Consider the following 18,757-nt stretch of genomic DNA (forward strand, 5'->3'; position numbering starts at 1 on the left):
GTCACAAAAGATTTATAGAGCCCTCCAATATAATCAAAAGCCTTACAAGAAAATGTTTATTGACACCTTTGTCAGTAAGCGTTCACAAGCGAAAACGAAAGTTGAAAAAGAAGTCTATAAACTCATTTTGAACTCAGCCTTCGGTAAAATGTGCAAAAGCGTATGAAACAGAAGTCGATGTGACATTGTAACCAATCCCAAAGATTGTGCTCGAATCATTGCGGACCCAAACTTCACGTCGTTTCAACACATAAACCCTGATATTGTGATTTTGCAGCGCAAGAAAAGAAAGGCTATTTTAAATAAAAATATTGCAGGCGGGAGTGCAATAGCGGGAATATCTAAAAAAAACTCATATTGTCATTTTAGTATAAAATATTCAAGGTACAATGGCAGATTGAGGGATAAGTTCAAGTGTATTATGGGGACACTAATTCACTCCTGTTAAAAGTTAAAACTGAAAATCTATCGAACTATTTGTAAAATGGCGAGTACAGTTGCCCATGAATAAACTAAATCAAATGGGATGAATCCCGCTACCCAGAGCTAATGAAACGCAAGGCCCCAAATAAATTGTTAATGTTAGAATCTGAAACGGGTAGCAATCTGATATCCAGTGGTGTGTTTCCTGGGCCGAAGGTATACTGTGTGGAAACACACAACAAGGATATCAAACAAGTTTTCAAGGGGATACCTACACACTTTGTAAAAAATAATTTCGACATGAGTGTGTATAGAAACTGTGTGGAACGTAGTTTAGTCCCAAGAGCGAAAGTCATGGCGATTCGTTATTTGCGATTTAAAAACTACACAGTTAGAGTTGAGAAAAACCCCATGTTGGCAATATCGGACAAAGTATATGTACTTGAGGATTGTGTGCAGGTACTACCACGTGGTCACTATTTAATCTTAGACCGAGTTGAATTTGTAGAGTACAGAAAGCAACTCGGTCTAAAAAAATTAACTTAAATTCTTTAAAAGTACAAATTGTGCGTGAGGTTTTTTCGGGTGATGGGTGTTTTTAAATTCTTTTTTCTCTTTTTTTTACCACAAACAATTTTCAATGTGTGTGTGTGCAAGGCAGAGCAATTTCCTCACAAATTCCACTATTTAATGCCCGGTCCGGCCCGTCGCAGCGGACCCCGCGGCGCTACCCGGCCGCCGCAGCGGCCGCCCCCCGGGAGGGGGGGACCCCATTTCAAATTTAAAATGCTGTAAATAAAAGTGTGATATTATTATTTTAAGTGTGTGTGTGCATATTCTAATAAATTTCGTATTTTTTATAAATAAATTTTTAAAAAAGTGTATTTATTAAAGTGTTTTTTTTTCTAGTGCTCATGTAAAATAAATATTGTATTTTTTATTAGAAATAAATTTAAAAAAAAGTGTATATTCTCATGTTTAATGTGCGTTTTTCATGTTCAATGTAGTATTTATAAAGTGCTATTACTTTTATGTATAATAAAAGAAAATATGATTCTTTATTAATTTTGTTCTTCTTCTTCTCCTCATTATTCTTTAACGGACTAATAGGGAAATTATTTAGTCATTAGACAACTATAGTCTACAGTTAGTTGTAGGTGAACTATTGAAGGGAACATGTATCAATTTAAAACACCATTTAGATCGTTTCTGTATGGGCCATCAATGTCAGGCAAAACAACACTCTTAACTAAAATAATAAAAAATTTCGATAAAATGTTTGTGGAAAAGCCAAAAAAATCTACTATTGTTACAGTATTTGGCAGGAGTCAAACGATAAAATAAAAGCAATTGACGATTGGCTGATTATTGACGATCTGGCTGAATCTATTGAACAATGGTCCCAGGAAATGTTACAACTGTTCACTGTTCGCTCTCATCATGAACAGATTTCCGTTACTCTGGCTCTACACAATCTCTTTCACCAGAGCAAATGTATGCGAACACTTGCATTGAACTGCACCTACTATATCATCTACAGAGTTGTTCGTGATTCTAGCTCGCTAATAACTCTTAATAAACAGATATACGCTGGTGCCCCTAAATTTCTTCTTTCAGCAAACAATCAGGCAACTAATAAAGCCTATGGCTATATCCTATTGGATCTTAATCAAAATACACCCGAGGATCTGCGTGTAATCACTGATATTTTTGACAATGAAATTACAGTATATCTCCCCTTGAACAGTAAAAAAGGCTATTAGTTGCTATCATGACACTGAAGAAACTACATGAAAATAGACATCTATTTTCCATTCTAAGCACTTCAAAACCCCCACTTAGGAAAGGCATACTCAAACATTGTCTTGACAATGATTTCATTAATCTAATATCTGAACTTTGTTTAAATTTGACCGAGGGTAATGTTCAACTACCAGAAGTGGTTAAGCAACAGGCAAAGCAACATCGTTCCATTGTACGTACATTGGCCAGTAAAAAGAAAGGAAACGATTTTAAAAGGAAACGTCTTCTTCAGGCGGGCGGTAGCTTTTTCACACTTTTACTGCCAATAATTGCAGGACTTGTAAACAGTTTTCTGTAGAGAATGGCAAAACCCTATAAAGTGACTCCAATAGAACTCGCTCTCTCACTCGTGGAACACTTTGAGAACAATCTGAGTAAATTCTTTGACAATGAGAATATTGAGGATGATAAAAAATGCTTTTACTTCAAGATGCACTTCGCCGAGTGGACAAACATAAGCCCTATCGTGCGAAGGCCAGTGGTATTGATCACAAAAAAGAATCATCTCCTCAGGATTCTGCTGCTGCTGGAACACAATTAAAGAAGATGGATTTGTATGTATTTGTGTTTAAAATTGTAAATATAATGCCCCACTCATATCGTGAACAAAGTAAACGACTCCTAACATATCTCATGGAAAGTGGTCAAGATCATATTCAAGTTGATAGCAATGGGAAGGGGATTATAATTCAGGGCAAGAGCTATAATCTACTTTATTTAATCTATGATATGAATACAAATAGTAAAGGACTATTATCATTTGACGCTCATCTATACAACTTTCTAAATACATTAAACTTCCCCAGAAGTCTTATTAGCAATAGACAAATTCAAAAAAATCAAATGAACATGCACCATCAACACCATTAAAATATGAACATGAAGACGAAGAAGATTTTAAATCAATCTTGGAAAATACTAGCACACCTAGTGGAAACTTGACTATGGTGAGGAGGAGCAGCACACCATTGATAGCTAGACAAAAGCGAAAACGTATCAAGTCAATGTCGCTATCACCCCCATCGCCAACCACTAGTATACAAAAGGGTAGCGGACGTTACACTACGTGTTAACGTTCAAAATGGTTGATGTTCTGAAAGGTGTTTAGGAAAATATTGGTGAAGCGGGGAGTTTCAGCTCCCCAACCAATCTTTCCAAAGTCACTGGTGTTCACACAAAAGTGTACAAGACTATCTACAAAATGAAACAAGTTACACTCTGCATAGAAATAATAGACTTCGTGCTAATCTTTATCGAAAAACTCAAGCCTTTTTCCAATTGCATATAATGAAAGCAGATCTCCTAACTCTAGATGAGATTCAAAGACGTCACAATACACCATACAAGTACATTCTACTTGCAATCAGTGTTTATACTCGTAATGCATATGCGATTCTATTGCGGTCAAAGAGAGGTGTTGAAGTTGCTCAGGCTATAGAAAGTATTCTCGAAAAGGATTCGTAAAAGACAATTCTAACGGATCGCGGTAGTGAATTTGCCAATCCCCGTGTTGTAAAAGTACTAATGAAATATAATACACTGCTCTATCATAGTCAAAGTCATACAAAGTCTGCATTGGCCGAACGATTGATAAGAACTATTCGACTTTTAATTTCAAGATATTGTACATTCAAAAAAACATCTACTTTTATTCAAGATTTAGATAAAATCATTTTGATTTATAACCAACGACCTCATGGATCATTATCCAACTCAACCCCAACGGAAGTTCATCATTCTGATCATGATACAATTGACAGCTTTCTTAAACAATATTCCAATGAAACGTTTGTCAATACAAAAAAAAATTCAATGTTGGTGATACTGTTCGAATTAATAGAACAACTAATGTTTTTAAAAAGGGGAATTACTTGTGGTCCACAGAACTTTTTAAAGTGTCAAAAATCTTAGACACTAAACCCATAACTTATCGTTTGCGCGATACCAAAGATGAAGAGATTCTCGGTGGCTTTTATGACTATGAACTACAAAAAGTTAAAAATAATAGTAAAATCTATCAAATTGACAAGATATTAAAGACTCGTGCTCACAGGGGTAAGAAACAGTTACTTGTTCGGTGGCTAGGATACAACTCTGATTTGATCCTTAGATCGGTGTTGAAGATTTTGACAATGCTCAATGATCTTTATGTATCATTTATGACCCACGTCTCTAATCCTCTCTACAATGATTTGAATAAGACAAGTGATTTTTGGACGAAACTCTCCCCCGCCATCAAAATTTGACGGTGCGTATGAAGTGGCTCTTGTCGATTGTATTCTCAAAAATACCTATGAAATCCTGAGAAAGGATCGTGTGTATAACATAAAAGTTATACCATTTGATTGGTCACTCTTTGTCGAGTATGAATGGGTTGAAGCACTTAAATCTAGCGAATATCCACATGTCAAATTGAAATATATTGAATATGACGATATGACAGATTTGTGTCGTACAGTCAATAGAAAAATCTCATATCATAGGAATGGTACATTCCATTTTAATTATTCAATGGAACACGATAGGATTTACATTACCTCACCTGTTGACACTGAAATAATTATTCTCAATGATAATCTGAGAGAGGTTCTTGGCTTTATTCAGAATATGATCAATAGGAAAAACGCTGGCACCGTTTACGGGATGGATCAAGTTATTTTTGCTGATTATCCACCTGGTTTCGCCTCGGACTCTTGCATATTTCTCTATGCAACCTTTGTGGAAACGTCAAGAGTTGGTAATTCAAATGTGCCCCTCCTACGTGTTCTTGAACGAAAAACAACCCATGAACTTGTTCATCGCTATAATATAAAACATCTTTAGTATGTTCCTGTAAACACTTCGTATTCGGAACACTGTCAGTTAACACTAAGAAGTGAATTGGGTGATCCTCTAGCTGTAACATAAGGTTTAGCAGTGATTATATGTCATTTTCAACCCATCGTCGACGTCACCACCATCACCTAAAATGAACAATAGAAGAATTCCATTTGTCTGTCCCGATAACGATTGCTATGTTGGTGCCCTGAGTCCACGTCAAATAGGCAATGGATTGGACTACTACAAGGGGCGTACTACAATGTCTTGGTAGCTTGGTACAATGTCTTGTCTATGGTCTTGATAGCTGGTTTGCTAGGCTATTTCGTTCTGCACTACCACTTGCCAGAAAATACCTTGTACCTGCTGTATCAAATTTTGCTGCCTCAACACTACAGGACTGGGGGTCGGGCAAAAATTTCAAGGAGAGTGTTAATGAAAATATTAGACCTTCAACAAGAGCCGTTGATGAGCAATTAAAATCTCAGTAAAATGGGAAGAGGTTGAAAAGGATGCCTGCATCTAATTCAATCATCAGTCTTTACCCAGGCAGGAAGCAAAGGACATCAACAAGGACTTTGAGAAATAAAATGACGATGACAATTAAGAAGAAGAAAAAGACTGTTAGATCAAAGAACGATTTCTACTGTTGTGATGGCTTATCCGCCTTACAGGAAATAATATCCATTAATCAGTTCTTCATTGAATCTGTTCAATTCTGGGAATATTGATGTCAGTTTCAAGTATGGCTACTATAAACAATTTCACCCTTTACAGTCCGTCTTGTAAAATATGCACCTTCAGATGTTTTCCAATGATGACTATTTCATTGACTTGTCATCAACATTTATTGATTGAAATGTTGCGGTGAAGAAAAAGTCAGATAATACAACTCCAACTGCTGCCGATGGTCTCTCCTACGAGAACTGTATTCTACCCAACCTCTTAAAACAAATTAATGTATTTATTAATGGAACATTGGTGAGCACTAGCAATAATTTATCCAACTATGCAAGCTACATACAATTTATGATGATGACACCAAAGGCATATAAGGAGTTGAGAGGACAGTCATTGGGCTATGAATATCGATCAGGTGTCGATACTGACGGTGAGTTGACTACTGCAGTGACCCAGAAGCATCATCTAGTTGGAAAATTAAATCATAAGGTATTCAATATATCCCAATAAAAAGCCGTTCTGGCTAAGTGGACGCGCGCTGGGCTGAGAATCCGTGAATTCGGGTTCGATCCCTGGTGTGGTCAGTTTCTTAGTTTGGGACGCGGGTCAGTGGTGTGACCCTGTAAGCTTAGCCAGAGTCAACCCAGCTCTAAATGGGTACCTGGAGAAATCTGGGGAAGGTAAAACAGGAAGGGTTTGCGAAAGCATAGGTTGGCTGGCCCCTAGCCCCCCATTGCACTTCCTGGCAGAAGGGCCACGAAACGGAGATCAGCACCGCCGGTTTGGACCTTAAGGGTCTAGTGCCGCATCCTTTACCTTTTTTTTACCTTTACAATATATCCCAATGGTTACCCCCCAATGTCAAGATTGACATAAAGTTGCAACTGGCCCCATCGAATTTCATTTTGAGAAAAGCACTTCCCACAGCACCCGATACCAATGTCATTATCACATCGGCAATTCTCCACGTCCGAAAACAACAGGTTATGAGTTCTGTTGCATTGGCAGTGGAAAAGCTAAGAGCCAATGGTGACAATATTAAACTCCTTATCCGCCATACGAGCGCCAACATACGTCAAATTGCCACTGACTCTGATTGTTATACCGATTCATCATTTATCAATTGATAAATCCCATAAAAATTGGCATTGGCCTTTGTGAAGAGTGGCAATGCCGTTGGATCCTGGACTGAATACTCCCATGATTTTAATTTTTTCGTTTTATTTAGCCTTGTGTGCAAATTGAATGGCATTCAACTGTAGACTCTATCATTTGACAAAAAAATCCTATAGAACTCTGTACGAGATTACCCTGCAATCCCTAGATCATGACTCCCAACTATTTGAAAATGGAATAACCAATTCAATGTTTTCAAAAAATCATGGTGTAATTGTTTTGGACTTGTCTTGGACCCAGGATATGAGCATAGTACAAACAGGGAATGTACGTTTAGAGTGTACATTTGCCGATGCTTTGACTGAGAGTATTACGCTAATATCATTGAGTCAATTTGAAAACTATTGGGAAATCGCACCCGACGGCAGTGTTCTACTAGACCTAGCACCATGAACACAAACCAAATAATCAACGTATTTAATATGGATCCATACATGTCCCAGTACAAGTCCTATTGCATACCATCGGACTTCATTGAAAAAATTCCAAGTGTTAACAATATCCTTCTCCTTGTTAATAGCAGTCCATGGACTTTGAAGACAGGCCATTGGCTATGCATCTTTCAAACAGCAAAGAATATTGAATTTTTTTTATCCTCTTGGCCTATCGTATAAATTCTACACTCCATACATCAGCAACTTTATATCTACGTTGACTTACCTCGATTGAACGACTTTCTAGTGGAAAATATACTTACAAACTTGTTTAATATTGATTTTAGTGCCCTACGAATAAAATGTTCTAAAAATGAATGTGAAATTGTTTATTAATAAATTAAAAATTATGTATGTACATGATAAAAAATGACTTTTCTACTCTTTAGATTTCATCTTCTACTAGGTATAGGTATTTGTCGAGAACAACTAATGCGGGTAGATCATCTGAATTCACAGTATACTGGTCCTGATGTGCTGCAATGTCAGGGTCACATTGTCTACAATAGAGTGTAACTTCACTCTTGTCATATCTTTTTGTATAGTCAATGATACTATTCTCATTCATTCTGTAGAATTCACATGTTTCAATTTGCTTATTTGAAGAAATGTCACAAACAGTGTCCTCAAGTGGCGAATCACATTCCCTCACAGCCAAATAAAAATCAGTGGGCTTATAATCATAATACCCATTGACTTCACAACGATGACGTAGAAACCATATTCTTTTGTTGTTCCAACAGTTGAATCGCTGACCCGGCTCCTCCTCCCAAAACAATCTAAAACCACGACGATACCAATCTCCTAGCAGTAAACTAAAATCACGCTTAGGATTCTTTCTAATCATACCAGGATATGTATCCACTGATTGCATTTATCATAGTGGCAATTGGAGCATAGGTGCCCTCTAGGATGAGAGTCACACACCTCTTCAAGACAGGAACTACAACCTTTAATTTGTGCAGCATATCCTCTAGGCACTTTACACTGTTTGCATAATCTACAATTTTCATCATACTCATCAATCATTGTGCAGATCTCACATGATGACCAGCTGCCCAGTGTGTACATGCATAGTGGACATGTATGGAACATTTTTTCATGTGTTGACACTCTCACTGCCACAATAAAACTGAGCTACAAACAACACATTGAGTGGGATAGAGAGAAAGGAGAAAATCATCCTTGAACACCATCTTTCTCATGAAAAAAAGTCCTAAATTTCTAAACTAGTGTTTAAAAGCATATCCACAATATCATTTTGCCGTGTTGTGATTAATATATCAATAAGTTGTGTAAAAGCATTTGGATAACAATTAGAAGTTTCATGCAATAGTATAATGTAGGTGAATCCGTTTTTGTTATATCAAGAAGTTTTCCCTGAGAAAGTAACTTCCTTTGAATAGACAGCTGTGGAAAATCATCAACATGAGTCAAAAATTTCTCCATAAGACCTAAATTCTCCATGATTCGCTCTTTGTCAAATCTATCCATTTTTTAGAGTCCTAATACTCTCACAACCATCTTCAGACTAACCAGAATTTTTTTCTACTTTAAAAAAAATATACGCTAGCCTACTATAGAAAGAAAAATATCTTTGACTTAGAAACAATTTTATTGAGCATAAATACAACAAAAATAATCACTGATTCAATTTGTTTTCATCAATATATTTCACTAGTGCATATAATGCTGCCTGAAGTCTATTTATATGTACAATATTCAGTTTCGCAGCAAAACAAATTTGCTCTTCCATTTTAAACTTGTTCAACGATATAACATATCTAGCATACACATCATCCCATTGAAGATATAGTCAACAGCCTTCTGTTATTTCCACAGCCACGTTTGGAATTCGTATTTCTTTGCTACCGGCTCCACCATCGAGCTCCAATAGTGTAAATGCTCCACTCATTTTCTCTACTAATATCGTCTCAAATAAACTATTCTCTCTGAATTCAACTCTCTTACTAATATGAATTGCAATGAAAATCACTCCTTTCGTTCGAATCCAATTACTAATCAAGTTATCATATATGGAGTAACCTAAACTCTCTCTGATTGGCCCCTAAAAATGGATGTTGCCTCAAAAACCAGTCTGGTTGCGTTATATAATCTCAATTATACTTTCAAAACGTGTTTGTTCACTTTATAGGTATATAATATAAAAGGTTTGGTCGCTTTTTGCAATGTACACGTCAAACTGCACTTTTTATTCTTGTGTAATTCCATGTGTAATTCAAATATATAGATACATTACTACTCTGGTACCCTTTTTAAGTGACCAAAAAAATCGGAGGGCAACAAGGCCCCCTCTCACGCTCATTTTTTACCAAAGTCACCAGATCAAAATTTAGAGATACCCATTTTGTTCAGCATAGTCGAAAAATATAATAACTATGTCTTTAGTTGTAAAATGACCCACCACAGTTCCCCGGGGGATGGGCAAGTTGTGAGCTTTGCCCATTGTTTACGTATAGTATTTGTTATTGGGAAGTATACAGCCAGTTTTTTTTTTGGGGGGGGGTTGTGCTTGGTGTGGATTTCTAAAGGCAGAATCTTCTTTTGGGAGGGAAATTTCTGATGAGTGAATATTCTAGGGGAAATGTTACACTGGGGTTTTGACAGAATTACTATATGAAATTCTTTTTAATTGTCCAAATTTTTTATGCAGAGATGTTCCAGGGGAATTATCCAGAGGCTTTTTTCCGCACGTTTTGTTTGCTGGAAAATAATTTCCGCGAAAGGGGGCATTTCTGGAGTGATCGTGAAACCGATTAGAGATTAAAGTCTTATTCCAATGAAAAAAAAGCTAAGGAGAATTTTTCAGGGTGAATCGTCCACAATCAATTTTACAGAGAAGGGGGGGGGATTCTGAGCAAGGAAGGAACTGTCTGGACGGAATTTAACGGGGGGGGGGGGGCACTTTACGTTTGATGAAATTTCCACGGAGGAGTTTTCCGTGAGGGGGAGGGGTATATTTCATAGAGGGTGAGCCAGATTTACCAGCATAAATTAAATATAAAAAAAAAGTTATTTTTAGCTGAAAGTAAGGAGCAACATTAAAACTCAAACGAACAGAAATTATGCCATACATGAAGGACGCCCCCTCCTCAATACCTTATTCTTTACGCTAACGTTTGACTGTTTACTAAAATTGAGGATGGGGCGACCCTTCCTATCCAGAATAAATATGCAAAAATTAATATGCATATTGTGTTTTAATTTTTCATGCACAGTGAGCCAAAATCGAACCAGCATTAGTTGAAAAACGTTCAGAAATTAAATAAAAAAACAAGTTTTTTTTAAACTAAAAGTAAGGAGCGACATTAAAACTGAAAACGAACAGCAATTATTCCGTATATGAAAGGGGCTGCCCTTTCTCAACGCCTCGCTCTTTACGCTAAAGTTTGACTCTTTTTCATTAAGTTTTTTTTTTTATTTAATTTCATAAAGATGATACTTTTGTCAACACATGGTTTATGTGCAAAGTAACACAAGAGACGAAAACTAACGAACAAGAAGGTAGTGAAGAATTGTGGTACACAAAGTAATATTTGGCAGAGATAGTCATTAGTGATATATCACTAGGGCTGGCACCGTGATTGGGTGATTTTCAGGGATTCGAGGAGCCAAAATTTTTTTTCGGGGTGACAAATAGATTTTCAGGGAAATCCCCGAAAATTCGAGGATAATGCAAGCCCTGCTTGATTTCTAATCAGGAAAATCGAAATACTTAACCACACAAGAAAAGAAAAGCTCCGACTTTGTGGTTGGTGCAAAAAAGAATTGCCGAAAAATTAATTCAAAGTCAGCCGAACGCCGCCGCCTCTGTGGCGAACGGCGGCCTTATGATACTTCGGCGGCGGTCAATCGGGCCTCTCGTTGGCGGCGTTCGGTCGATGCGCCGGCATGGCACTGGGGTCTAATCGGGATTATTTAATAAAATCAGATCTAAAAGTGTGAGAACTTGACCCTCTCTAAAATGAGTAGGCTGATCAACCAGTTGAAACAGGTTAAGATCTTCTAGGGCATTTATTATAGTTAGTGATGGATTATTATTACCAATGAAGCTGTATCTATTAATCTAATTGACATCAGGCATATTGAAGTCACCTGTTGACATAACTGAATTAGGTTGTTTATTACATACTATAAATAGTAAATCAGCAAGAATTCTATGCAACTCAATCTGATTGGGAGCCGAGGGACTCTAATCTATGGATCCAATAATGAGCTTCCTGGGTGATAAATGACACCAAACGAAAACACTCTTGACTCAAACATGATCACTGAAAAACGAGGGAAATTTTATTTGTTGTACCTTGATAGCTTCTCTAATTTAAATGGCAACTCCTCTTCTGCATCCATTTGTTAAGAGGTTAGATATAACATTGTAGCCAAGGATTTGAATATGAGAAATATCCAAAGGGGTGACAGAATTCTATAGAATAATTCTGTCATCTGAATAATTCTGTCAATTCTGTCATTCTGTGAATTCTATATTTCTTGGTAATACAGAGAATATGAATTTCAAGGCTATGAAGAAGACTTTATTTCAGGCAGTTTGTTAGTAATGCAGTCTACATTCGTGCTCGCCAGGCTCAACAATTTCTCACATTAATCCTTACTAAAGTTGTGATGCAAATTATTTGAGCTGGAAAAAATATTGATTGAATTCGATAAATTATTGGGATAAACAATAGACGAAGACAGGGGAACAGTTAGTCGAGCTGACAGTAGCCAGTTTATTTGGATCTGAGCTGAACAGGATGGCTGGTACTTATCCATAATTTGGGTGAAGCAAGCTTCAGTTCTTTTGAGGATGATTGAAGCAAACGTCAATGGATTGACGGAAAATTTTGATCAAAATGATTGACTGTCTAGGGCCTCCTTAAGAAATGCTCCACTCATCAAATACAGTTGAAAGGCCTAGTGGCCAATTTCAGTCATGAATAAAAAAAATATTATATTATTATGATAATAATACTAATAATTTATATTAATATATAATATATATTATTATATTATTAAAATATATTATTATATTTTTTTCTCTTAAAAAAAGGCACTATCAGGCCTTTTTTTGCACAAGAAGAAAGCATTGCTTTTCATTATGAAAGCATTTCACGACAAGGCCAGAGTCAGAATCCAGGAAGCTTTTTGCAGCAATATTACATACTTTGATAGTATAAGCACTACGGTAGAAGTAATGACAGATGCATCGCATTATGGACTTGATAATCAGCTGATTGCAGATCATGCAACAATAGTCGTTGTTTCCAGGTCTCTGAGTAATACAAAAAAAGAGGTACTCTCAAAGAGTACTAATTAAGTACTCCAGTCAAATGGGATGACCTAAAAGGCAGTGAAGACAGCAAAACAGATGATCACAAAAGCTTCAGAAAGTCAAACAGATTCATACATTACATTGTTGGAGTACTGAAACATTCCAGTTGATGGAGCATATTCACTGGTTGAGCTGCTTGTGAGCAGAAAAACACCTAATTATAACATTGCTATCACAATACAGCTGAAAATAATCACAAAGCATGTTTTTGAGAAAGCTAGAGAGAAAGCTCAAGCTAGACAACAGAGAGAAAGTTTGGTTGAAATTTGACAAGATTAGTAGATGGTGAAAATGTGTAGTAGAAAAGAAGTTGAGGCAGCCAGAGCACTCATACCTGGTATGTCTGGAAAACATCAGCTTGCTTTGTAAAACAAGTGCCACCTACATTCCAGGTTAGAACCAATCATGACTGAATCAGCACTAACACCAACATACCCATCAACATCCAGCTATTTTTTTCAGTACCCAGAATAAGAGATATGTCCAAATGGACCAGCAGTAGATGGTGATTGTGTAACACCTGTTCCAGCTTGTTCTAGTGATGGAATGCATAGCAGTAGCAATGAGGCTAAAATACCAACTGATATGGGTGAGGAAGAAAAGAAAGTATTGAGCCAAAGAGGTGAGCCAGAGGAATATCCCCTGTAACTAGGCATAAGCACTGCCCCTGAGAAAAGAATCACATGCTTCAGTAGACTTTCCAAGCCACCTGTTTGCATCAGCTTCTAAGTTAGAAGCTGATACAAATTTTTTAATTTAGAAAATTTTGGCAAATTTTCTAATTTAGACCTTTCCCCAAGGGCTTTGAGGGGTCAAGTTGTCTCCAAATGCATAGTCACTGGGCCTTTCAACAATGTTGATTAAAATGGCTATCTCAAATTTTGATTGATTTTGGGGAAAAGGGGCATGGGAGGGGCCCTAGTTGCCCTCTAATATTTTTGGTCACTTAAAAAGGACACTAGAACTTTTAATTTTCACTTAAATGAGCCCTTTATGAATATTCTATGGGACCATTGGATTGACATAATCACCCATGAAAAAAAATGACATGTATTGGCAATCTTTCTTCTGGCAAAAAACACAAAATTCCACATTTTGCAGATTGGAGCTTGAAACCCCTACAGTAGGGGTTCTCTGATATGCTCAATCTGATGGTATGGTGTTCATTAATTTTTTTTTTACTTTTAGGAGGTGCCCCCCTTTTTTTGAAAATTAGATAAATTTTATCAGGCTTGTAGCCTTTGATGGGTAACACTAAACTGAATGACTCTGATATATATGGAATCAGCATAATAAGCCAATTCTTTCTATACATCTATTGGCATCAAAATTCAATTTTTTTAGAATTTTGGTTTCTATTGAGCCATGTTGTTCCTTACTTACAATTTGTTAGGTCTCCAACAAATAATTAGGCTACATTTAAACTTGAAGTGGGAAGAGGAAATACATTACAAGTGCTGGGTAAAATGAATTATCTGAAAAAGCCAATGAGATATACCTGGTTTCAGATAAATAATGCAGAACATTAAAAACCAGAAAAAAAAAATGCAAGATCTTACACTGAATTTGTTTGAAAATTCCACTCCTACTAAAATTTCTATATTGGCTGAGATAAATGATACTACACTCTGGAATGTGGCTAGGAACAAGGCTTTCATCAAGTTGAACTTTTTTTAACCCATATCTATTGTGCGTTTTTGTTCTTCTAAAGTTGTGTTTCATCTGCTTATATTTCTTTTCTGCAGCATACTGTTTTTTTTTTGTTTTTTTTAAGTTGTAATCACTACAAATTCACAGTTAATTTTAACTTCTCTAAATTTTTGTTGGTATTGATCTTGGGGAGAATAAGGACTGAAGGACCCAGAATAAATAGTGTTATTCTCTTAAAGAATTTTTAGTAATAGAGAAAAGAAGAAAAAAGGAAAGGAAATTTAATGTTGAGAACTATACAGTAACTTACAAAACGGAATATTAAATAGAACTTGACAAATATAGGTAGCATTTCAATCATTGACATACTTTTGTGTAAATGTAATATTAACAAAAAACATGTTTAGTTGATGCCACCTATTACCAGCCAAATAGCCTAATCCTTGTAATCAGTGGCGCCATTTCAGAAAACCTCAGGGAGGGGGGGGCAAAGATCAATTTTGGGCCCCCATCCAGACTCAAAATGTAATTACTCTGTTTGACAGACTACTCTTCAAATTTGTAAGATAAGATAAGATATGTATTTCAAAAAAATTGCTATCACAAGCCCACAAAGGGCCAAATTCAGACTTTGGAGTCGACAATATAAATGGTTACACTAAAAATGCAAAGAACAACAACAAAATAGAAAAAACCATAATGAACAATCATTTAAAAGTCAATAATTAAAACTGTAAAAAGTCAATTAAAAAATTAAAAAGATAAAAACTTGTCAAACTAAACTTAGAGCGAGACATAAATGCATTTAAATTAAAAGGGATACTAAGAAAATGTCAATAATTCAACTACAGTAAATCAATAAAAGAGTTAAAAACAATAAAAACTGGTCAAAAAAAGGGGGGGCCAAGCAAATGAGTGCAAGAATCTGGGCAGTACCATAAGCTAATAAACAAAAAAGAGGGGGGAAAGAAACTATTGAAACATTTTATTTATTTTTTCTGTAATGAAGGGGATAAAAGTTCTTTTGTATCTGGAAGTAATGCAGCGAATGGGGGACAAAGCAGGGATGGGCTCAGAAACAGCTGGAGGCGGCTGTAATCTTGATGGGGAATGACGTTTGGGGAAAATACTTGCTGTCTGAGGGTTTGTTATGGCATTTTTTGCAAAACGGAGGCACAACAAAACCCTCCTTTGCTCAAGGGTTTTCAGACTAGCTTTTTTTAGGACTAGCCTTTTGTCTTCAAATACACATTAACGCAATGTAATTTATTTACATTTTGCTTTTGCAACCAGGTTAGGGACCAAAAAATCATTACAAGATGGAATATTTACCACAAAAATTAAAAACTGAAAGTTATGTGCAGTAACTTAAGCAATGGATATCTCCTTGGCTTCATTTTTGTGAATGTGTCCACAAGCCTTTCAAAATCGAGCTCCTTCATTGCAGCCTTTTCAGAGAACACAAGGAGTAAATGTGAAAGTTGCTAGTTGTGAGGATAGATGATGGAATTGATGCTAGTCATCTATCTTATGCAGATGATATACTTTTGATAAGTGATAATTTAGAATCTTTACAGAAAGCTATTTATGCTGTGTTGTCTGCACTTGGTGATATTGGGCTAACAATAGAGCTGTCTAAAACTGAAATTGTTGTTTTGAATGATGAAACATTGCCAAATCGTGTTGTTGATGTTTGCGGGAAGACAGTTCTCCAAAAGGATAAGTTTGAGTATCTTGGACTCCAGTATGGGTATTCTATCAAAGCTACTAAAAATCTAGTTATTGCAGCACTTAAAGAAAAATGGCGGAAAACTTATGGTATGCTAGCACAAACTAATATTTATTGGGAATTCCCATATGGTTCAGAAACTCTTATGTTTTGCAGAGGTACTATATTTTTGAGATAAGTAAGAAAATGGATGAGTTGTATACCCATTTCAAAAGTCAAAATAGAACAATACATGACTTTCCATTGGCTAGTCTTGTGCATTAAAATCATGATTTTGATTTCATTTGTTTTCTCTTTTCCATAGTTATTGCAGTTTAATTTTATTTTGTAGTGTTGTGTGATTTTTTTGTAATTTTTTTCTTTTGTTTTTATAACTCCTTTGAGCATTTACATGTATTTGTATGAAGGGTTGAAATAAAATTATTATTATTATTATTGTCTTCAGTTGTTTTTTTGTTGTGGTGATTAAAGTGCAGGCATCTTAAATGATAAGATCTGGGACCTATAGTTGTTCAGAAAGAGGGTTGATCATTGCAAGAACTTTGTGAATGACATGCAAACTGAATATTAAGGGAAACAACTCTAGTTGATTCTTAAGACCTGTAGCTTCCTCCCTGTCAGAAGATTCTTGAACAACTGACAGAACTGCAAGTATGCAGTCATATCTTACCAGAATTTTAGCCACTGATCTATACCAGTAAAATCAATGTCCTTTCAAGCACTAGCATGGACACATAGGCAGTTTTCTGGGCCTTGAAAAACAACTGGTATTGAGTGTTGCTGTTAGAAACAAAACCATAAATGTTTGCAAAACTGAAAATACTGACAAAATTCTTTGTTTTTTCTGGATACAATTGCCAATAGTAAGGTTAAGTCTATGGGAATGACAGTGAGTGTATATCACTTGCAGTGCTTTTTCCCAGAGACAGGCCTGTAATTCTGAAAAACGTCTGCTCATCACACTTATGCCATCATAGCACTGTCCAACACATTTTGACCAGGCAAGGCCGATACCCTTTATTTTGTTGTAAATAAAGTCGGCCAAACTCTCAGCGTCAACCTTGCGTATGTGGTTTGCAACCTATGGCTCTTTTTTTGATTTTCATATCATGAACATAGCACACTAAGATTGCAAATTGTTCCTTTTTTGAGAGGTCTTTTGTTTTGTCAGCAAGAATGGCAAAATATTTTGCTTCTCTGACTTCTTTCACAATAGAACTTTCAATTTTATTTCCTATGACCTAAATGCATTTGTCTTGGTACTTGTGTAACAAGTAATGGCCATAGGCCTTGCAAGAATTGTCCATCAGGCCCAGGTTGATTTCTGTTAAAAGATCTACCATCTCAACAAAATTCCCTTGATTGGCACTGGACTCTCCTTCATCAAGGCCACAAAACACAAGACATTGCTGTCCAAGTAAGGCTGTAGTTTTTAGCAGAGCCTTTACATACTGTCTGTTCTCTAAAATTTCCTTTTCCTGTTCTTTGGAGAAGCGTGAGGCAACAGATTTGCCCATCTCTGTCCGAATAGCTTTAAATTTGGTTCAGGAAATGGTACATGCTTTGTGCTGGTCACTGCTTTCATGCTGCCTTACCAGCTCTGAAATGTCTTCACTTTCTCATTGTTTGACATCTGACCTGTAAACATCTGTTTTGTTTTTAAGCCAGATTAAATTTGGAATAAATTACAGTGGACAGTTTTGCAATAAGTGAAATAATAAATTGATATTTACAGACTTTCACCATTGGATATTTTTACTGATTCAGGTGCTGTATTACTGTACTGTCTTTTTAACTTATGAGCAGTGTTTTCTGACCATCAAGTATGATGGATGATTTCCAAGGTACTTATATCATGGAAAATGGAATATTGAAAGTGGTTGTCAATTCAGGACTATTTTTTCTACTAGATGCCTTTTCTAGTTTCAAAATCATAGAGAGAAATAATCATGGTTATATTTAATCTAATATAAATAGGCTAGGCTATTGTAGAGTAGAATAATTGTATTTAAATAGGCTAGCCTGGGCATAGTAGGCTAGTAACTTTTGTCTAAAATTTAAATATTGACAAAACAAAGTTTCCTAAAATTTTTGGTAGGCCAATTTTATAATCCAAGGGTATAATCATAACTAACAGCCAATGCAAACTAGGCCTATCTAGCCTAGGCTATGCATAATTTTTGTATTAATCAGATTTTAATAGGTAAAATTCTACTTTAGCTATCTTGGAAAGGAGTTAGGTTACGAAATTGAAACTTTCAGGGATAAGTCTACAGGCTAAATTAAATACGAATTGAACTTACTTTATCAGTCATGATAGCAAAATTGAAGAATATTTCAACCAGCTAATTCTTCAATTCACCAAGTTCAGCTTCTTCTATAAACGCTTAGATAAGTTCAACATTTTAGATGACGCTGGGGAACACTGGGTTCTCACCAGAAGCGAAATTTGCAACAGTAGCCTAGAGTACGTATGGACCTGGGCTTTTAGTTGATCATAGATGGACCAGTAACATCATTTGGAGATGGGGGGCTGACTAAGTCTATAACCCCTATAAACTGTTCTCAACCGTTCTCAAAATGTTTTTCAAATCTTTCAAAATATTCTTCGAATTTTGTTTTTAAGAAAATGGTCACAATTAAAATGATACTTGAAAAGATTAGGAAATATTCCCAATAATCATATGTGTTAAA

General features: G+C 36.0%; 1 protein-coding gene across 1 annotated transcript in view; it reads right to left on the minus strand.

The window, feature by feature from the left end:
• The window catches only part of LOC148955553 (zinc finger matrin-type protein 2-like), a 44,833-nt gene extending 26,363 nt beyond the window's left edge, over positions 1-18,470 (minus strand). Inside the window, exon 1 of the mRNA XM_089108247.1 lies at positions 18,367-18,470. Coding sequence (XP_088964373.1) covers positions 18,367-18,378 — 12 coding nt within the window. The 5' untranslated portion in view covers positions 18,379-18,470. The remainder of the gene's footprint in view (positions 1-18,366) is intronic.
• Positions 18,471-18,757: the final 287 nt, after the last annotated feature.

This window comes from Artemia sp. Qi Xiang Cuo, chromosome 2 (genome assembly GCF_049724085.1).
Source record: "Artemia sp. Qi Xiang Cuo chromosome 2, ASM4972408v1, whole genome shotgun sequence".
Lineage (NCBI taxonomy): Eukaryota > Metazoa > Arthropoda > Branchiopoda > Anostraca > Artemiidae > Artemia > Artemia sp. Qi Xiang Cuo.